This window comes from Bubalus bubalis, chromosome 7 (assembly GCF_019923935.1).
Source record: "Bubalus bubalis isolate 160015118507 breed Murrah chromosome 7, NDDB_SH_1, whole genome shotgun sequence".
Classification (NCBI taxonomy): Eukaryota; Metazoa; Chordata; class Mammalia; order Artiodactyla; family Bovidae; genus Bubalus; species Bubalus bubalis.
In genome coordinates this window covers 115,031,503-115,054,375 of record NC_059163.1, presented here as the reverse complement: position 1 = coordinate 115,054,375, position 22,873 = coordinate 115,031,503, and the positions used below count along the sequence as shown (strand labels likewise).

The 22,873-nt window shown below is 41.1% G+C and overlaps 1 protein-coding gene across 2 annotated transcripts in view; it reads right to left on the bottom strand.

Moving 5' to 3' along the window:
- The window catches only part of ANXA5 (annexin A5), a 33,015-nt gene extending 10,825 nt beyond the window's left edge, over positions 1-22,190 (bottom strand). The window contains exons 1-8 of one of the 2 annotated variants that reach the window (XM_006043063.4): positions 22,032-22,190; positions 21,495-21,542; positions 8,587-8,671; positions 7,088-7,182; positions 5,811-5,924; positions 4,187-4,277; positions 1,149-1,228; positions 662-718 (exon numbers count right to left, since the gene is read on the bottom strand). In XM_006043063.4, coding sequence (XP_006043125.1) covers positions 662-718; positions 1,149-1,228; positions 4,187-4,277; positions 5,811-5,924; positions 7,088-7,182; positions 8,587-8,671; positions 21,495-21,542; positions 22,032-22,175 — 714 coding nt within the window. In that variant the 5' untranslated portion in view covers positions 22,176-22,190. Of the gene's footprint in view, positions 1-661; positions 719-1,148; positions 1,229-4,186; positions 4,278-5,810; positions 5,925-7,087; positions 7,183-8,586; positions 8,672-21,494; positions 21,543-21,713; positions 21,917-22,031 lie in introns of those variants that run through there. The other variant, XM_006043064.4, reaches the window with a different exon arrangement.
- Positions 22,191-22,873: the final 683 nt, after the last annotated feature.

Below are 22,873 nucleotides of genomic sequence, written 5' to 3'. Positions count from 1 at the left end.
TATCTGCTTCTGGGAACCCAAGTAATTCCTTTATTAACATTTTCCAGTTTTCAGGTCTCATGTTTCAAATTTCGCAACACTTAATTCCTATATGTGACTACTTAACAAACCACATTCAGACTATAAGGGGATTTAAAAGCAACTTAGGTACAAAAATGTCATTAGGGATTTGCTGAAGAGCAACTGACGAAAGGACAATTCTATTTATAATTCTATCAAGGAAAAGGAGATGGAATCTTCAAATACTACAATAATGTGTCATTTCTTATGTAATAAAACACCATGTATTACTAAAATACTTTATTTTTTCTTTGTCTTTTCCTGCCAAGAAACTGACTGCCACATTGCCAGTAGCATTCATAACACCTGGTTTTCCTGTAAAATTCTCTATTTGGGGTGTGTTCCATAATCTAAAGAAAAGTAACACATCCAGGTGGAATTCAATATTTATATGCAATTTATTTTTTTCTGTTTCAGCTTTGGGATAAAATATCTTGTTGTTCAGATCAAAATGAGCGACATTGACTTACATGTGTCTTGTGATTTGTAAATAACCCATTAGGTTACTTTTAGATGCTATTATAAGACGTCATGGTTTTCCATTAGCATGGTTTTCTTTTCATTTCTGTCATAATAAAGTCATCACCTAAGTCCCACTTACCTGAGCATCTTGTTCAACCTGTGCTTCATCAATTCTAGTGTCAGGGTCTCTATTAGCCTAGAAGAGATATGTCACATTATTGGATGACATGAGCATTTTCATTCGAAAAAAACAACAGTTCCACCAGAGGGTTATGCACATAAAGTTTTTTCTCTTAGGAATAATATGCTTTTATTAAGATCTTACCAATTCTGCAATATTTTAGGTTATCATATAAGCACTGTTCAAAACCAACCTAACCGTTTTGGTTTTAAAATCTATGAATAGAAGAGGATAGTGGTATTAAAAAAAAAGAAGCAACTATGAGTTAGCTATTAAGAATTCAGGTCAGATATGCTGAAACACAAACACACACTGGCACCACACAGCCGGAATCAAGCAAGTACCAGAAATAATTACAAGAATTTTAAGTGGCCTTACTGAACCAGTTTCAGACTGGTCCAGCTTTAGATTTTTAGTCAAACCACAAACAGTCTCTAGCCAATACCTGAAGGAGGACCACCAACATCCTCTGGTAGTACCCTGAAGTATCCCCCACCACATCATCTTCCAGGCTCGAGCCATACTCTGCAACAGAATAATGTCACTTATTTTCAGCTTCTGTCAACTACAAAAGGGTATTCTGCCACGTGAATCAAATGGAAGAGACAGGAAAGAAGAAATGTTTGATTAGCATAATAGTTTATCCTTCTCTGAGTGTTCTACAGACTGAAGGGTAAATGCTTTGAGTGAGAGGCTGGATGAAAACAGTCTTCCAAAAGCATTTGGTTCAAACCTAAATCATGACTTAGTCTTTTAAGAAATGCTCTCAACCAATGCAGTTATTCAACTGTAGATACCAGATGGTGCTGGAAAGCCTCTAAAATATAATCAATCTTAATTTCAAAATTTTGCTTTGCTTTCCTTTCAAGTATTTTACATGATTCATCTCCTAAGGTCTAATAAACTCTAATATTCTGAGTTTTTTTCCTTTGGGGAATGGCCTTTTCCTAACAAGATATTTCTCCTCTGCAACAGAGTTATTTCTGAGAGACAGCAGGGATATTTTTAAATATGTCTTTCCCCCCTCTATTTCCAGCTGTTCAACATAAAACCACAGCAAAGGGGAGAACCAGGATTTGCACAAGTCTAGAGGCACCTTTCACTGTCTCTCTACCGGCTACTGAAGGTACTGAAGTGAAAGTCTGTCGCTAATGGTGTCTTCCATGATCTCATGGACGATACCACACCAGGCTCCTCTGTCCATGGAATTCTCCAGGCAAGAATACTGGAGTAGGTTGCCATTTCCTTCTCCAGGGGATCTTCCCAACCCAGGGATCAGACCTGCATCTCCTGCATTGGTAGGCAGATGCTTTACCACTAAGCCCACTGAAGGTGTTACTCCAAGGCATTTAAATACTTCGTTATTTGAAAGGAGACAAACTTTAAAAGCTTGAAACTTCTACTTCTAGAAGTACAAAAGAGATACATATCTATTTCAATCAGTTGCTCAAATACAAAAACTTTGATGGAATTTTTTATTCCTTCCTTTACTCCAACACCTATACATATATAATCAACCATCAAATGCTTTTAAATATTTCTCCTCTTTCTGATGTATTTGCCTCATACCTCCCACCAACCTAGGCTGAGCCACAACTGGCCAGCTTACCTGCCCTAATACAGCTACCTAATCAGTCTCTTAAGTCTCCCCACTCCCTCAATTGTCCCTTTTGTCCCCCCACCATCCATTCAGGAGCTTACAGCACCTTTGAAGCATACCCAAGCTTCTACTCTAGCTGTACGAGACCACCTGTAACAGAGGCTGACTGCAGCTGTTCCGTTTAGCCTATCTCCACAGTGGACGTGCATATCCCTCCACCAGTCAGGTTCTCTCTGTCCCCAACCCTGTCTCCACACCACAGCACTCGGGGTACATGGGACCGAAAATGCCCACTTCACCCACACAAAGCCTATCCCGCCTGCAAACCCTGGCTCAGTGTCCGACTGCACTGTGAAACCTCCCTTAACACCCAAAGCCACAATGACTTCTCTTCCCTGCATTAAACACATTTTGAACTTTACTAGCCTGTAACTCTTGAAGTTTTTCTAAGTCACGTCACCCCTAAACAGACTGCAAACTCCTTGAGGACAGGAGCATCTTTTGCATCCTTCACGACAGCCAGTACACTGCTGGACACAGAGCTAGTGCACACGAACACAGGGAATGGACGGACCACACACAGTTACTATGCTCTTAGGGCACCGCATCTGCCATCCAGCAGTACAAAGGCTCACTCACCAGTGTCAACATCCCCGGAAAGAGATATCTGAATATTATACCAGGTAAGAATCAACAGTGATCAGCTGCAGCTGAGATACATATAGCCCCTTTGCTTTAGTGGCTTGGACCTATCCAATGATAAAAACAGGAGCAGCAAAGAAAGACCCAGGACTTCAAAAGGTCATTATTTAGTTGCCACAGATTTCACAGTTCTAATTAGCTGGGTTCCAGTGTCATTTCTAAGATGAACAAACTAATGGCGAGAGAGGGACCTGTTTTCCAAGCTGTAGGCACTAGGCTTGGAGGCCTACTGACAGCCTGGATGGTCTGATCCTCCTCAGCCAGGCAGAGGGCAGAGTCCTCTACAGAAAATCTGATGAGAAAAGAACTCTCTACTTCTACCTTTCATTACATTCTTTTGGTTCCATTAACAGGATATGCTTCAGATCAAATCAAAGATTTTTTTTTCAACACACACTCAAAAATGTATTTAAAAAAAAAAAATACACCAAAAAGAAAAGTCAAAATGCAGAGTAGTCAAGTACTGTGCTTAGCTAAAACAACGTACATGTACTCAAGACATTATCACCTCTGATTTGGGCGAGGTTTCCTTTTCAGTAACTTTTAACTTCTATTACTACTACTAAGTCGCTTTAGTCGTGTCCAACTCTGTGTGACCCCATAGATGGCAGCCCACCAGGCTCCTGCGTCCCTGGGATTCTCCAGGCAAGAACACTGGAGTGGGTTGCCATTTCCTTCTCCAATGCATGAAACTGAAAAGAGAAAGTGAAAGTGAAGTCGTGTCCGAATCTTAGCGACCGCGTGGACTGCAGCCTACCAGGCTCCTCCACCCATGGGATTTTCCAGGCAAGAGTACTGGAGTGGGGTGCCATTGCCTTCTCCATAACTTCTACTAACATAAAGCAATATTTTTAAGGAAGAAGGACCACGAACATCTTAAATTTAATGTAAAAGAGACAACCTGTATATTCCTACACTGACTGTAAATCCTGTGTGAAAATAAGCTCCATCCTCATCAGAAGGTTCTTACAAATACTAGAATAGTTACAGGTACAGAAAAAAGGCAGTCTTTTTCTCCTGAAAAAGAAACTACTTTGAACTGTTGCTTATCTGTTTACTCATTCACTCACTCATCCATTTGTGCATGGTCTACCTCCTGGAACGCTAAAGAACTGCATTCACTTTAGAGAAATGGAACAGTGACAGTAGAAATGAAGGGAAACATAATTCGAAACATTTACCTTTTTCATACACTTGTTTTATGGCTCTCAGTTCTTCAGGTGTCCTTGACGCAATAATTTCTGTCAGGACTTTTTCATCTGTCCCAGCTCCCTGTTTGAAGATTTTTTTTTTTATAGAAAAAAAAATGCTAATAAGATTAAAAAGAAAAGGATTTTTTCAGAATAGCTGTTATTAAAACTGCAAAATACAGAAATATTATCCAATATAACATTCACTTCTTGTATATGGGTTCTATTAGTTATAGAAATACAATATTTCATATTTTCTTTCTAAAGACAATTTTATCATTTTTTTGTCTAATAAAAAATGTTTATTGTATGTTATGTGTATACATAATATATAGCAGATCACATAAATTTGTAATTTTATCAGTTTAATTCTAAATAGTTTAAAAATGAAACATTTTAATGAAACAGGAAATAATAAAAATAGTAAAATATTAAAATGAAAAATGTACATAAATTTACACAGACGATCACTGATACTTATATCATATGTACCTCGAAACATAAACAACTCTGCCCTCAAATTAAGTGCTCTATGGATCACAGGGAAACTCTATAATGAAAGTAACAATAAATGTAGCATGGCTTAGTTATTAGGAACCAGTTATTGGGTCACTATAAAGGAAGTGGCACTTTAGTTTTGAAGAGTAATTGTAGTTTGTTTTCCTTCCTGATCAAAGTCTTATCTACATTGCTAAACTAGAAGATACAAGCAATGACACAGCTGAACTTAATTTTAAAAGGTAACATACTGGAGACTTGATTTCTTTATATTTCTGTACCAAAAATGAAACACTGAAAAAAAACTAGGTTTACGTTCTGGCAAAATTTTAGCTACTACTAACATTTCAGAAGGCTGAAAAAAGATTTTCTTTATTCCAGAGAATCACTGTAAGAAAATGAAGCAGCATAGAAAAGTTCTAACTTGACAAGCCCTCTCTTCCCTTCACCTGAGCTACATGATGATCTAGTTGTTAATTTCAGTTTGCTCATGCAAAACCTAGATACTAACGGCTGAGTTACTTCCAGTCCCGTAAACCTAAACAAATGATTCAGTGTAGTCATATTTTATACAACATTCCAAACACCAGGCAAGGGAATATACATTTAAGTTACTTGCTATAATGAAATTATATCAAGCTTACCAGCTGCTTCATTTTAGTATTCAGAAGTACAGAAAAGTACAAAAAGGTACTAGAAAATCCTTCTTATCTCAAAGTCCCAAAGCTCTCTTCAAAACTTCATCTTTTAAGCTAAAACTATTGACAATATTGTTTCCTAATCAGGTAACTTTCCAAACTAAAGGACTAAATAACTAATCTGTAACATTTTGCAAACATATCTCAAAATTAGGAAACAAGCATGAAATAAAACATAAAAGTCTGTAAAATATATTAAAAATTAAAAAAAACACTATTATCGAGTTAACTATACAAAAGGGTTAAATAACACACTTGTCATTTTTTCCCCTCATTTTCTTATTGCCTCCTACAATTCTGTCCTTCAAGAAACCCTCAGTGAAATCAGTTTGTTTTAATATAAAAAACACCATCAAGTAATTACCAACACAAAATAATATTATTCATGACAAGAATGTTCCTTGCACTCATCTTTTTACCTTAAGAGCATGCTTCAGTTCATAGGCATCATAAAGCCGAGACGGTTTCATGAGAGCCACGATTAATTTTTCAAATTTTCCAGTCAGTTCTGATTTCAGGTCATCCAGAAGGTCCTAGTAGACAGAAAATATAAAGTTGTGAACCAGGTAGAAACTTAAGGAGATTCTTCTTAAATAGGAACGACAACCCTACCTCCAAGTAAGATGCATGAGCTAAACAATACCCTATAGCTTTGCATGCTGTACTTTTGACATCTGACCTACCACTTGGGCAAAGTAAAGACACTCATGTGTCAAGGTATTTGTTTTTAAGATGTTTTTCTTACTTTCAGAGATTTTAAAAACTATTTTTAAAGTAAGCTAAAAATATTTTAAAAATACTGTTCTGAGAACCATGTCTATTGCAAAAAAAATACCCCCCAAAAAAATCATAAATGCATTTTTACAAGGAACAAAATTTGGCCTAATCGAATCTAAACAAAACAATGTTTTCTCTTCTCTCCATATCTAATAATACTATAATACAAAACATGCTGTGTTCTAATACAGAATACATTCTAAAACATAACAGATTATGTATTCCAGGACATAACAGATATGTTCATTACTATGCCCCTGACTACTGCAGGACAGTTGCTATTATGGGGAACTTGTCTGTGTAATTTCAAAGATAAAAGCAGTACTTGGCATCCATTTCAGGACACAGGCAACCAGAACTTGTGTTTAAAACATTTTCTTTTTTTTCCCTTTTATTTGTTTCTTGAAATAATGAACAAACATTGTCAGAATAACAAAAGTACGTTCAGCTTTTCATGTCTGTACTAATTCACTTAGTAACAAACTTAGTTTTTACTTTGAGTTGTTAACCAAGTAAGAACATTTAAACCAATGAATTAAAAATCATTTATTAAAACATCACTCCAACGGAACCAGACTGTGACTGCGTCATAACAAAACACGCTGCAATACAGGTTTACACCTGGGAGATAATACAACAATCCCGAGTGTGAAACACAGAAGGGAAGAGGGCTGTTAGCACCATGAGATCTTTCAGAGACTTATGGTGTTAAACAAAGAAAATCAATCACATGAAGGTAAGCTGGGTGAGCATCTTAACAGCTCATAACTAAGAAACTAGAAAAGAAAAAAAGGGGGAACAGGATGTCAGGATCATAAAATGAATGATATTTACAAAAGAATATCAGTAGATTTTCGAACCAGTCTTAAAAGATAAAGCTGCTCTCACAGTTCTACCTTGGGAGGAAGTACGGTCTTACCCTGCCAAACAGAGTTTTAAAAGCCACAGCAATCTCCTGGCGCTGAGCATTACTGCGGGATGTCAACAGAGTCAGGATGCTCTCCTCATCCGTGCCTGCAATTACGTTCAAACCATTACACCTTGGCTCCTGTGCCCCCTCTCTCAAAAACCTTTGTAACCAGATCCCCAGTCACTTTAATTCCTTGCCTCATAAAATATATTTTATTAAACCATTTATTAAAATGCAAAATTTACAATATGAAAATGTTACTATTTCCAACACTGCATACTTGCCTGGAGAACCCAGGGACGGGGGAGCCTGGTGGGCTCCCGTCTATGGGGTCGCATAGAGTCGGACACGACTGAAGTGACTTAGCAGCATACTACCCCTAAACATGATAAAGTACATGCAAAAATTCTCCTCACTTTTTAAAAACTAATGCACCTATTTTTTCTTGAAACAAAAGTTATTCAAATAACACTTCTTCACAAGGCACAATGTGTTGGGAGTTACAGGATATTGAGAAAGGAGAAAAGATACAGACTCTGGTTTCAAGTTACAAACAATGTAAGGAAAAAAAAAAAAAACAAAAATACAAATAATCGCAAGCTAAGGTAGAATGTGACGAGGACCTTAGTAGAGGTCCAGGTGTTAGACGGGGGTTCAGAGGAGGTTCTCTAAGCTGATAAGTAGTGGAAGACAGTTTTGGGGAAAGCTTCTTGGAAAAGGTAAATCCCACCCAAAAGAGTCTTAAAGAATGAAAAGATTTTGACAGGCAGTGATATAAAGAAGGGAAACTGGCTTTTAGAATTCAGGGAAAGCTCAGCAGTAGGAAGATGCAGGTCATTCCTCATCACCAGAGAGCATCTGGATCAGGGGACACACCAGGCGGTGATGTGAGCTGGCAAGCTGGCGGAGAAAGTGGGCTGCAACGCCAGGGAAGGCTGTGCAAGGCCGGAAGGCCTGCACCTGGCCCTGCTACAGCAGGAGACCTCACGAGACGTTCAGAACGCAGAGTGCTGGGGTCAGAGCATCAAGACTGAGAAAGATGGAGCCCTTCACACGGACATTAGTGTAGGAGGAGCCTGAGGACGAGGGGAGCAGTTATCTGTGGGAATTCCCATGGTGAGAGGTTTCCAAAAGGGCAAAAAAAGAAAAAAAAAAAACAGCAAAAGAGAAGACAGTGGGATGTAAGACAAAGAACCATCTCAGGACACTGAGAGCAAAAGGCTACACATCTCATCCCCCTCAGATATGTCTGCTTGTCTACTCAATCAGCTACTGTGTAGGTAAAGCTGAAAAGCTAAAAAAATAAAGAGGCTGGATTTAACTCCTGTCCAGTTCTACAGACTGAATACTAGGGATGGTTAGTCATTATTTTTGTTCTTAATTACCTATTCCTTCTATGTACATTCAGCTCAAAATATTCTAAAATTAGTCTTACTGTAAAACAAGATTTTTTGTTCAGAAAAACAAGTGTCACACTTTTTTTAGAACAAAAAGAAGGCTGAATTTACCCAGGCCTTTCATGGCCTTCCGAAGAGTTTCTGCATCGGCCCGCTCATCGAATCCAGGGAAGTCAGTCACGGTGCCTCTGAGAACCTGGCGCGGTAACATTTTTTATTATTAAAGGCATGAGTAAGACCACAAACAGCATAAATTTCCTCTGTATCATGTTCAGACTTTACATTAACTTGGTAAGATACATAGCTTCACTTGAAATGGGAAATACACCATTACGACGTGGATCAGCAGTGCACCGCTTCAGCACACGGGCGCTCGGGGCCCACCTGAGCTCCCAGGAGCAGGAAGGCTGGTGTCCCGCCCGCAGGCACCGCCCCAGGGAGCAAGCCCCACCAGCACCTCCTGGTTCCTGGAGGGCGCGTCCCTACAGGCTTCTTTCCCATTCAGTCTCTCATCACTTTGATCTGCATGCATGCTCAGCTTACCCTAAGCACTCAACTCTAAGCGATGCTCTTAATACATCTAGTCCTATCTCTTAGGGATTTGAAGATTCGGCAAAACCTGAAAAGATACTCGGTTGCTCATGTGCCTGAAGAATACAAATTTCTGAATTTAGAGTTTTATAAAGATATATTAGAATTATTAGAATATTCTATTTATAAGATTTCCTATTTTATCATATATAGTACTTTTAATCTTCCAAGTATTTTAATATTTTAAAAAATGTTTATTATATCATTAGATCTTTAGAATCCAAAGGCTTTACTAATCCTGAGCCATAAATTTTTATCTTGTGATAAAAGGAGGCTCCCAGGATTTATTTTTACCAATAAATGTTCCTGAAGTACCTCACAACTCCTGGCAAGGTTCGATCTAAAACTGAGAAATAAACAGTTACAAGGAATGGAGGTTGAGAATACTTGTCTGGTTCATAATCACTTGTGTTTTATTATGAAGGCATGGAAGCACAATCTCCTACAAGGAAAAAAACTTCTCTTCTACCTTAACATCCAATTGCTGCATTTGCCAACAATATCATAACACCAACCAACCAAACAAACAAAAAAAAGGTGACAAAAAAAAGAGCACTATCCTTGGGGAAGAACTTCCATGGGACACAGCACCAGAGGTCAGCTCAGTGACCTCTCTTCAGTGGACTGAATTACGCCTCCTGAAGTGGCACTTGAGATTCAGGAGACAGATTCTCTCCTTGACCAAACTTTAGACAGAAACTTCAGAGCCTTCTTTTTGACAAGTGCTGGCATCAGCCTGCCAAGCCCAGCTGCACAAGAATCTTGCTGAGTCAGTTTACAGAGAATCCCCCCCATACTTAGTAACTGTTCGAGTTCCTCCTCTTCCACCTTTGATGTATGAATCTGTGGGCTGCCTTTAGCAAGTATCCTATTAGGCCCATTCAAAAAGAATCCCTCTGCCCTTGATGTCTCCCCTTAGTAACTTCCCACCCACTGGCACCCTCAGTCTGCTCATTGGTTATACATCCCCAGCCACCTCTGCTATATGTGCACTTGAACCCAATCTCTCTCTTCTACTGAAATAGTCATGACCCTTACTGCCCTAGTCTTGAAAGTATTTCTTACATTTTAACAACTGTGAGAATAATTTTTTAACAGTAGTTTTCTCTCATTCAAAGAAAGAAGAAAGATTCTTCTTTCCTCTAAAAAGAGTTAGCCTTGAGATAACCTACAGGAAGACCTTAGTGCTATAAAGATGTGGCCAAAAGTATATAATCCCAGGGAAGAGATGTTTCCCAGTTTGATCTCCCAACCCAGACTACTGACTGGTAGCAACTTTCATCCCCACCCCTACCCTCTCCTCACACGTGGAAAACAATTATTTGTGGACCTAGCTTGACCACGTAGTGACGAGAAAACTCCCCTGACCACCCTGGAGGAGGAGCTGATGACGGAAACATGATGTCTACTCAAGGAAGGCAAAGAAGTCTTCTCCCTCTCCCCACTTTTCCTTTGATTATAAAACTGCAGCCCAGTCAATTCTCGGCATGGCATTTCTCCCCCATCCACTTGTAAGCCTCACAAGCGTCCTATTCTAATAAATCACTTATCTATCACTTTACCTCTCACTGAACTCTCTTCTGCACTGAGACATAAGGGACTACGGTACCCGAGCTCTTCAGACCTCATAAATGACACATGATGCTTTCTTTCCTAGATACCTTGCCCAATGTATCTCTTCATCTGGCTGTTCCTGAGTTGTATCCTTTTATAATAAACCAGTGATCTAGTAAGTAAAATGTTTCTCTGAGTCCTATAAGCCAATGATGCAGTCACTGGAAACTCCAATCTATAGGTAGTCAGTTGGAAACACAGGTGACAGTCTGGACTTGCAACTAGCATCTGAAATGGCTGGATATAGGAAGTTTCAAATGGTTCAATGTAATTAAAAAAAAAAAATTAGGCATTAGGTTGGGAGAAAAACTGGTAAGATTTGAGGAAACGGCCCTTCAAAATTAGTATGGGTTAGGAAAGTTATTTCTCTCAAGTCCAACTGCAATTTCTGTTTAGTAAGACCACTTCAAATCGGTGAGAAAGATACCATCAATATCATCACAAAAACGAATAAATACCATGGATTTTCTCAATGTGAGAACTTGAATGACTTAGTTCACCTGTCTGCTTATTTATTCATTCAAAACCATTTTCTGAATGGCTTCCTCATGCCAAGTACTGTACTTATCACTAGGGAAAAGTCATGATCCCCTAAGAGAAAATGATAGACATGTAAATAATCAAGTGCAACAGAGTATATTCACACAGAAGTCTCATCAGGGTGATGTGAGCACATAAAGGAGGGACTAAGATGGGAAAAGTGGGAAGAAAAGAAATCAGAAAACCTTCCCCATAGCAAGGGACAGCTAAGGAGTTTGGGATAGACGTGTGCACGTTGCTATATTTAAAACGGATCAACCTACTATATAGCACAGCAAACTCTGCTCAATTTTATGTGGCAGCCTGGATGGGAGGGGAACTGGGGAGAGAATGGATACATGTATATGTATGGCTAAGCCCCTTCACTGTTCACCTGAAATTATCACAACATTCTTAACTGGCTGTATCCCAATATAAAATAAAAAGTTTGAAATGTGTCAAAAATAAAAGAAAGAGAGAAAAACTTCCCGCCCAGTGTCTGAAGAGATGCCTGTGATTTTGCCAGGCAGGCTCAGGAAAGCAGCAAAGGGCAGGCAGGTATTTCAAGGGGCATACAGATGTGAGAGAGGAACCAATGTGGCACTTTGGACAAGGGGTTAAGCATTTCAACAGACTGGAGCAAGCAGGAAGACTGGAGAGAAACACAGAGAAGGGAAAGGTTGTCACCACGGGGGAAGGAAGGCTGGAAGCCACTGAGCCAGACTGCCCTGGGGAGGGAAGCCCCTGGAGGGCATTTCAGCAGCCACAGAAGAACAAAGTTGACTCCGCAGGGCAGCAGCCGGGAGAACAGGACAGAACTGTCCAAGAGTGGAGACAGAAGGACTGGCTTAAAAACGACTAAACAGAAGAAGCTTAAACAGACTTGATTGAAGTCAGGAGCAGGGGAGATGGAAAGGAAACGGCAGCTGGGCCGGGAAAAAGGAGAAGGAAACCATTTGGGATGACTTGCTTTTTGGAAAGGGAAGAGGATGGCTGGTTCTGCCTTTCTCCACAAACTGAACCAACAGCAGGCTTGTCAGTTGCTGGGGCACATCAGCAGTAACTGCAGCTGTGCATGGTGCCTGTCACCAAAGACAATACTAATGGAATGGAAAAAAGAGCCAGAGGACAGGGGCAAGTCATCGACAATCAGAAGAGCAGATAATATCAGCAAGAGCGGCAATGAGCTCAGAGCTTCATGGGGTCCTCTCAGTGAAACCCCATTTCACATATGAAGAAACACGCTGGCTTAGAAGGGTTTGGCAGGTCACTCAAGTGACCAGCAAGCAAACAAGCAGCAGAGCTGGGACGGAACACAGGCCACGGGACTGTGGGCTCTTGACTAGGATGCTACTCAGCCTCCCAAAGGCATAAAATCCAAAGGTGATGGAACAGAAGCCAAAGCAAGGAAAGGAAGAAAAGGCAGTGCGTACACAGGGCGTGAGCCACGTGAGAGAGAAGGTGGGAAAGGGTCCACTGGGTCTAGCAATCAGGAGGTCTCTGGTGGTGGTCAAAGTCTGGCTGAAGGACACCAACGACTGAATTGAGAGGCAGAGCATCTCTGTGAACTCCCACCCTACAAACAGGTGGGTTTTTTTTTTTATATATATATATATTTTTTTTTTTTAAAAAACACACTTTAAAAAGTACTTTATCCAGTTTACAGGCTCTGAAGAAGCTGCCAGTAGAAAGAGAAGTTAAAAATACAGAAGAGATTAAGAACAGGAGACAGGAGGGGTTTGCCTCAAAAAAGAGAGACATTTGACCCCTGATCCTGAAGAAAATGAGGTGAAGAATGGAAAAAAGACACAGGGGTGTTTCCTCACATCTTAGCTACTGTGAAGAAGAAATAACTGCTGGTGGTATTTCTGAGAGTTTTCTAGAAACTGGGGAACACTCTTGCTACATTCCACTCGATCAGTCATCGTGAAAGCTCGCAAAGCCACGCAGCAGTAGTAAGGGGCCAGCTGTGAATCACAGGACGTGAGTCACACAGACAGAACCCTTGCTTGGACAGTCGTGACCAGCTCCATCCCCACCCTCGCCCACACCAAACCGTCTATGTTGGGCCAACGGGACTCTGAGTGACTCACAGAGGGCTTACCCTGCTTCCTAGCCTCGCTGCTAGCCTCAAGTTCCACACGCACACCTTCCCCAGATGAATTCCAAGGGCAAGCAGCCGCTGTTCCCTGTACCTGTCCTCAGTTCACCTCATTTACCCTGATTCTCGGCCACCAGTGCCATAACCAAGGGAATTACCATATATGCTTAGACGATAGGTGGCCAAAACATGTAATTCACTCTGCTCACTCTCAACTTCAAAATCACCCATTCTCCTAGGTCTATAATTCTGTGGGCTTTGTTTGTTTGCTCTAAATGAAAAAGTTCTTTACCTTCAAAGTGTAGGTATGCAAAATAAAATGAATAAAATTAAACCTAAACCCAAGTGGAGGGTTGCTTTCCTAGAATTTAAGACACAAGAAAATAATACAGAAATACCCCTTCAAATTTAAAGATGAGAAAACATTCAGCTGGGTCTGGAACACTTTAAACTGAAGGCACAGAGGAGAACTAAACTCTCTTCAAGTCTGTCATCTAGTTCTATGAAATCAATACCTAAACACCTACCAACCATTCCACATAGTATTAATTGAGCCAGAAATCATTAAGCAAAGCCCTGTAGCTAAGCATCTGTACAGTGGGTTTTAAGTATGGTTCTTCTGAGGCTCAGGTTTTGCAAAAAGCCTCCTGGAGGCCACCAAGAAAGGGGCAAGGGTGGAAGGCCAAGGGCAGAGTCCTGCCTTTCCTCTCGAGTCAGAGCAGCTTACGTCTCATCTAACGGACAAAGTACAGAGTAGGCCCATTAATATTTCCTGTGATAATGGGACTCAGAGATCAACAGAGAAAAAAAAAACTGAAAATTACTGTACTGGGAAAGAAATGAGATAAGCAAGAAAAGAGGGAAAAGCCACGGCAGCATGATCATGATTTGAGACACAAAGTAAATTAATATCAGAAAAAAGCAGAATCTCCAAGAGTAGTGAGAGGTACAGGACAAACACCTATCATGAGGGCTCAGAAACAAGATATCAAGCCCTTATCTTCACCATTGCGCAATGTCACCAAAACAGGTAAAAACTACAATTCAAAGTCTCAAGTTCAAATTATCGCTATTGTTAAGTTTCATGTAGCTTCCTTTCCCTTTCATGCTCCTTTTTGGTTCCTTCCATTTTGTCTAGTTATTCAACTACCTTTGACCTTTGAATGTTAGGTATAAGTAAAAAAAGCATCTCTATAAAGTAGTTTACACTCAGCGGTAAAGAATCTGCCTGCAATGGAGGAGATGCAGGTTTGATACCTGGGTTGGGAAGACCCCTGAGGCGGGCATGACAACCCACCCCAGTATTCTTGCCTGGATACTGGCGGGCTACAGTCCATGGGACTGCCAAGAGTCAGGCACGACTGAAGCAACTGGGCCCACATGCACACACAGGAGAAGAAAAGGTTTAGTAATTTAATAAAGATTTTGTCAATATAAGTCAGACTTCTGTTGTATTTCTTTAATGCACCTATGGCTACCACCTTGCTAATTATAAGAATGCCTTCCCTTGGCAAATACTAATAAAATGGAAAGTTTAACTGTCTATCAATAATGGTGATACTTTTGAATCAGTTAAGTGGGCAAATTCATTAATCTCTGATGAAGGGGCTATTATATCTAGTTGTTCAATGGGCCATTTTGCACACAGCACATGAATACCTATTTTACTAACCAATTCATTCTCACCAAAGCTTCGGAAAATAATTAAGTTTATAGATTTCTCATATTAGAGAAGAGTGTACATGGATTCACAACTTCCTTTTGCATTGAAACAAGAGACAGAAAACAGAGGTAGAAAATAAGCTTCAAATCTTTAGTTGCAAGAAGAGATAAATAATACATAAACAAAGGGATGACCTATAGAGATGAAAGATTATAGTCCATGGAATTCTCCAGGCCAGAATACTGAGTGGGTAGTTTTTCTCTTCTCCAGGGGATCTTCCCAACCCAGGGACGGAACCCAGGTCTCCCACATTGCAGGAGGGATTCTCTACCAGCTGAGCCACAAGGGAAGCCCAAAAATACTACAGTGGGTAGCCTATCCGTTCTCCAGCAGATCTTCCTGACTTAGGAATCAAACCAGGGTCTCCTGCACTGCAGGTGGATTCTTTATCAGATGAACTATCAGGGAAGCCCTTATACATAAACAAATGGATGACCTATAGAGATGAAAGAGGGTAAAATCACAATCACCGCTATACAACCTAAATATTTTATAAAGAACTCAAGGTCAACAAATCTACGAACTGTTTTTCTCTCACCTCAAACCTGCATTCCTTTCTCAAAAGAAAATCACAATCTACCACTTCATCAAGCAAGCCACTTATCTTGAAGGGTGGTGGCCCTTCACTAATCCCCATTCATTCATGCATCTGATTTGCCCACTCTCCCCTACAGTCCCCTCCTATCCAAAGTCCCAGCTACTGCCTAGGTTAAGATCTTAAAATTTCACAGTGGTTACAGCAAGAGATTCCCAAGTAGCCATCCAGCCTCCCCTCCCCTCCTCAACTCCCACACCACCATCCGGCCTGACCCTGGGGCCATCTTCGTTAATGCAAGCCTGACCGTGGCACAGCCCAGCCTCTGACTCTATGGTAGCCCCCACTCCCTACAGAATGGCCCGTGTTAACTCTGGCTCCTGGACAGCCTCTCCAGCACCCTTTCCCAAGGCAGGCGCCATCACCCCACCTGCCAGCCCCTTCAATCCAGCAGAACCAGACTGCCTGCAGCGCTGGGCCCTGCCTCCCAAACTCCTCTACAGCCCTGAGCATGTGCTTTTGCTCTTACTGCCTCAAGGTATCATGCCTTTCCTCTTTTGTCCCCTATGACTAACACCAGCTAAGGAACCTCCGTTTCCTCTTCTGTGAAGCGGAAACAGTAATACTTATTTCCAAAACTGTACAGTGAGCACCAAACACAAAGGACAATGGCAGCTTTGTATCAATAAATCTCAGTTCCATTCTTTTTATATCCCGCCTCTAAGAATACTGGCACAGAGGAGGAACTCCAAAGCTTCAAATGTTCACAAATATATGCATGAATGGCAAAGTAAAGACAACAACAGTTAGGAACTGGAGTCCAAAGAAAACAACACCGGCTGGAATATGCACTCCTTTCAAATAATCAACTGCTTATAGATTTACATATTCTACAAACCAATAGACGTGTCCATAAAACACAAAGCAAAGGTGTTAGGAGCACTAATTTTTGTTTAAAAAAAAATCAACTGATATATTTGTGAAGTTTTAGAATAGTATATAGGTTATGTGAATAAATTTTATTTCAGAACCAGACCTCTAACTTGCCACCTGTGTCAAAGGGACACTAGCTCAACATAAGAGAACTAGGTTTACTGAACAACAGACAACAAATTGCTTTGCCAACAAAGGTCGGTATAGTCAAGCTATGGTTTTTCCAGTGGTCATGGATGGATGTGAGAGTTGGACCATAAAAAAGGCTGAGTGCTGAAGAAGTGCTGCTTTTGAACTGAGGTGCTACAGAAGACTCTTGAGAGTCCCTTGGACTGCAAGGAGATCAAACCAGTCAATCCTCAAGGAGATCAACTCTGAATATACACTGGAAGGACTGATACAGAAGCTGAAGCTCCAATACTTGGGCCACCTGATGCGAAGAGCTGACTCACTGGGAAAGACCTTGATGCTGGGAAAGACTGAGGGCAGGAGAAGGGGTGACATAGAATGAGATGGTTGGATGGCATCACCAACTCAATGGACATGAGTTTGACCAAACTCCAGTAAACAGTGAAGGACAGGGAGGCCTGGCATGCTGCAGTCCATAGGGTCACAAAGAGTCAGACATAACTTAGCAACTGAACAACAAAAATGAATTGCTTAGTGGCTTGCAAAGCTGTCAAACAGCTTGGGATCGAGTTCTTTCTCAGCATCCAAAATGAAGACCAGAGTCAAAGGAATTAGAACTGAGAGAGACTAACCCAAAGCAGGAGAGGCTATGGGTAAACAGGTAAGCTAACCTAAGAACCACCAAGGGAGTAACTACAGAGAGATTTGACCTTAAAGTAAATGGCATGAAAAAAGGCACTCAAAATCCAGCCAGCTCCTCTGGAATGAAGGTCATTTCAAATTTCTCCATTTCCATTGATAGTGCTTGCTCTGCACAGGGCCTTTGTCAACTATCATTGAGCATAGATGTCAAGCCAACCAAAACAATTTCTTTTTCAAATCTTGGAGCGTTTAAACATGAATCAGGCTGATAACTATGATGTTCATGAAGCTTCTAGCCAAAAATTATACAGTATCCTTTTGCTTCATGACATTCCTAATGCCCTGAAGATATTAACTCTTGGTAAACAACACTATAAGTAAAACTAAGTTTAGACAGTCAAATATCCAACTTTTTAAAGTTTCATTATCTTAAAAGATAGCTCAATGACATAAAAACCTTAAGTTGAATTAAAATGTATTATATGGATCATTTGTCTATGAAATAGAGCCAACTCTTGATTTTCCAAACCAAAGTACAAAGAAGTACACAATGTACTTTTAAGTACTTAAATAAATTAGAATATCTGTGAAGGAATTTGGTTCTAGCTAAATACCGAGATTTAAAAAAACCTGTGTAAGCAAGTAAAGCCAGAGGAGAGAAATAGGTATTCTCTATTTAAGAAATTCAACCCAAAATATGGCATATCAGATTAAAGAGATGACTCTAAAACATAATGAAAAATTCACATTTATAATCAGAAGTTGATTGTTGAGAGGAAAAAAGGTGAGAAAAGATTTAAAAATATTTACTATATATAGTAATTCAGGCAATTTTAACAGCTCTTTGGTTATTCCTTAGTAAATATCTTCAACCAGCTTGTACGCAAAGTTAACATAGTAGATTATGTGACTGATCCAATAATCATAATAATTTATTATTCATTTGGCACTTTATGTAAAAATAACAGGAATGCTGTGGTTTCAAACCCTATAAATATAAAACCATCCAAATGAATAGTTTCAAACATAAAAAAAAAAAGTAAATATTACCCAGGTATTGTTTACGCACAGGCACATTTGTAATTTGTATTCGTCTTGTATGTCATGAGAAGTTTACAGTTAACCAGTGTGCTCTCTTTGAGAAAAACTGGGAAGCCTCAAGTTAGACCACTTCTCTCCCGTAACAGTTAAATGGCTGAATCTCACATATTTCAATACTAACGGATGAGGATTAGGATGAGAAAGAGGTCAGAGCTCAAGTAGTAGCTGCCCCACAAATGCCTCTAACTCCACACACATTTATCTAACATCATGTCACTTTGTAAAAATTTTACTTATTTTTTAATTGAAGGATAATTGCTTTTTGTTGTTTTCTGTCAAACCTCAGCATGAATCAGCCATAGGTATACATATGCTCTGTATCAGCCCACCCTTTAGGTTGATACAGAGCCATACAGCAATTCCCACTGGCTGCCTATTTTACACATGGTAATGTAAGCTTCCATGACGCTCTCCACACATCTCACCCTCCCCTCCCCTCCCCTCCCGGTGTCCACAGCTCTATTCTCTATGTCTGCGTTTCCACGGCTGCCCTGCAAATAAACTCATTAGACATCTTTCCAGATTCCATATATATGTATTAGCATGCAATATTTATCTTTCTCTTTCTGATTTACTTCACTCTGTATAATAAGCTCTAGGTTCACCCACCTCATTAGAACTGACTCAAATGTGTTCCTTTTCATGGCTGAGTAGTATTCCACTGTGTATATATCATGTCACTTTTTAAGTAGTTTCCAACATTTGCTACAGCTCTGTCCCCCTACACTGACATCATTAGGGTAAAATTTAACTAAAAAGGGGGCATTGATATGAATTATATTAATGTTATTAATATAAATATACACAAGAGTATAAAATATCCCTAGTATTTGTTTACATAAAAAAAGAAACTCCAGGGTATCTGTCAAAGACTCATCAATACTATCTGTCAAAGATCTATCAATACTGTTTTTCTTAATAAAACAGTCATGACATTCATCTATGTATGTGATAACTGATTCCTGGGTATCTGCTGTTATCTGCAGGGTGGTCTCAATATTAAGTAAAAAGAGAAAACCATTGGTATGGAAGATTTAGTTCATAATTGTGAAGCATTACTACTGTGGGAGGATGAATTTTCATTTTTCAGTAAATAAGAGACACTCACATTTAACAATACATTTTAAATTGCCAGAATGTGCACCTCTTCAACTCAGGCATGATTCCATTACTCTACAGATGGCCACAGAGTGGAGGCCTCTGGTTCCCAAACCACACATCAACAAATGGAACTACCATGGAAACTGTTTGAAACCTAACACTGAAGTGCTTCAGCTTTCCTACAATTACGTCAGAGCCCAAAGGAAATTTTAGACAGTTAAAGTGCAATTCCCAGAGAAGGCAATGGCAACCCACTCCAGTGTTCTTGCCTGGAGAATCCCAGGGACGGGGGAGCCTGGTGGGCTGCCCTCTATGGGGTTGCACAGAGTCAGACACGACTGAAGCGACTTAGCAGCAGCAGCAGCAGCAGCAAAGTGCAATTCCATAATGTGCACATTCTGCACACCATCAAATGTTAAGTACAAAGCCAACAAAACTCCCATCTTAAATATTTTAACAAACTATTTCACTTCCATGGTTTCCAAGGATAATAACAAAGTTACTGTAAAATTCAACACTGTATTTCTTAACATTACTTGTAACTTTTATGATAACTAAAAACTGACTTGGCTAGAAAACAGTCCTGTTATATTGTAATAGAGATCACATACAAAATTCTATAATACAAGTCACCAATCTCCCAGGTTTTGCATATACAAAGGCTTTTACATTATTTTTACATTATTTTTAATTAATGTAATTACAATAATATTCTTTGCAATTATTAATATCCACATTTGGAAAACATTTATGCTATTTTGGGTAAGGAGTCTACATAATTAAAGGAATTGATTGGAAAACTTCAGGAATCACTGCGTAAACTTATAAAAGAGATAAGAGAAGCAGCCGAATGAGCTAGAATAAAGAGAATTATTCTCTGATGCTTGCGAAATCATCATTTACATCAACACCAGCATATCAAGATAGGAAAAATAATTCTCAGCGAAGTTAATCCCATATAAAAGTATCCTTTATACGGTTAAGAATCTAAACCAAAGTTTCCACTTGAAGTAATATGAGAATTGGTTTGCTGTAATTCTTAAGTGCAAAAGAGGAAGAATGGAAGTACTGTATAAATTTAATAAAATTACTAACTTCTCTTAATCCTCCCATTTTCTCTTGGAGAAGACTATGAAACCTTTTTCAATTTTGGTAAGTCAATCTGATTTTTTTTTTAAGTGAACTATACATGAAAGAGGGCATTGTTTGAGCAGTTTAAACACTTGTTTAAACAAAAGTTTCTGGACTCTAACAAGCCAGTTAGATCGATGAGCTCTGTGAAATTAGTTTCGGGGTGAAGCTGTCTTAAGTATCGATTTTTTTATTCACTGTATATTGAAGACTGTATGACACAGTCTTTAGACGACTTTCTCTTCCCTACACTTTTGATAAATGTATGCACAGCAAAGAAAGCAATATTATTAGGTAATCAAATTCTGAAATAGTCCCAAGGCAGATTCAATTCAGAACTCGTTGCACGAGTTCGTTACTTAGGAAAAGCAGCTCTTTGGTTTAATCTTTTGGCATGGGGCCGGGTGGAATCAGTTCCTTTGGGTGAGGCTAGGTTGAGCAATAGGAAAAAGCTCCACTACAACTCTACTAGAAAAAGCCAACGCCCACCCCTAGTATTGAAGTACAAAAAAGTTACAGAAAATAAACTCAAAAGAAAAAAGAAATGCGTTCGCATCACATGACCAGTGAGCTGCATTTGCTGTGGTTCTAACTTCAGCAACTCTGGGCTTTCTGAAAGGCTCCCTTTCACACATTTACTCACGAAAAAAAAGCGCACAAAAATCCGGCCACGTCACCGGCGGCTGCGCCCGCGGGCTGCAGCGCCGGGTGGGAGCAGGTTCCGGTGGACTTTTCTCAGTCAGGGGAGCAAAGGGGCAACGAAACGGGAATAGGAGATTTCCCGCAGGCAGATTCAGTTTACTCCTAAACTTTTCTGACTTTCCAACAAATTCTGGAACTCCTGAGCAGTTTACAAAGTTAGGTAAATCCGAGCGCTGCGCGGGGGCGCACCGCCTTACCTGTGCCATGGCGCCTGCCCAGGTCAGGAGAAGCTGAGCGACACAGGACTGCAACAGAAGAAAAAGACCGCGGCTTCAGTGGGCCAGACACCTCCACGAGACGCCCAGACAGCCCCCCGGCGCCCCGTCCTCCCCGCAACCGGAGACCGCTGTCGGCCCAGCGGCCGCGCCCACCCGGCGCCCCCGCTCCCTCTGCGGGCGCGGCAAGCACTCACTCACCCAGACCCGAACTGCGCGGAGAGCTGCGGGGCGCGCAGAGCCGGCGAGGGTGAGCGGAGGACGCCGCGGCAGCTGCTTGCTGGCGGCTCCAGGCAACGGAAACAGAGCGGCTCGGTCCGGCCCCGCCCGGCCCAGCCCAGCCCGGCCCGGCCCAGCCCAGCCCTGCCAGGCGCTCCCCGCACCGCCCCTGCGCGCCCCCGACCGCCTCAGGCCTCAGTGCGCCTGCGTGGGGCGCGGGGGCTCCCAGTCCTCACAGCCTGGGTGGAGCCCGGCCGCCGCTGCTTTGAAACCCGGAGGGGGCTCGGCTCTGCAGGGCACCTGGGAAAGTCTGGCCTTCGTGCAGCGAGGAGGCCGTCGGGAACAGTGTGGGACTCCGAGTTTGGCGTGGGGGATGTTCCTCCGCTCCGTGGCCGCAGGAACGTGGGCCTCACCCAGTGCTCGGACGTCACGGTGCATGCGCATCTTTTTGGAAGACCAGTCACTGCCGTCTAGAAGAGTGCGTCTTTGACCACGGTCTAAAATTCCTAAGTTTATTTTTGTTAAAAAAAAAAAAGTGTCACTGCTTCCTTGTTAGATAGCCATGTCTTTTATTTGGTGTCTTACTTGGGAAATTTCAAAACCTCCGCCTGGGGTCAGTTTCTATACTCAGAACCAGCCTGCTGCTGCTGCTAAGTCGCTTCAGTCCGACTCTGTGCGACCCCACAGACGGCAGCCCACCAGGCTCCGTCATCCCTGGGATTCTCCAGGCAAGAACACTGGAGTGGGTTGCCATTTCTTTCTACAGTGCATGAAAGTGAAAGTGAAGTCGCTCAGTCCTGTCCGACTCTTAGCGACCCCTATGGACTGCAGCCCACCAGGCTCCTCCGCCCATGGGATTTTCCAGGCAAGAGTACTGGAGTGGGGTGCCATTGCCTTCGAGAACCAGCCTAGAACCTTCAAATAACTTAAATTTGGGCCATTTCCTATTATTAATTAAACGTAAAATATATGAATATCTGTTGGGGGGGGTGGACAAAGACACAGACACGAAAGGATACTGTAGTAGGCTGATTCAGAGAAGGCAGACAGAAAGACCGTGCCCTTCTCAGACTCACAGGCCTCGGGGAGGGGAGACACTGGAGTGGGCTCCAGGAGGCAAGAGCACAGAGCTTGCAACTCTA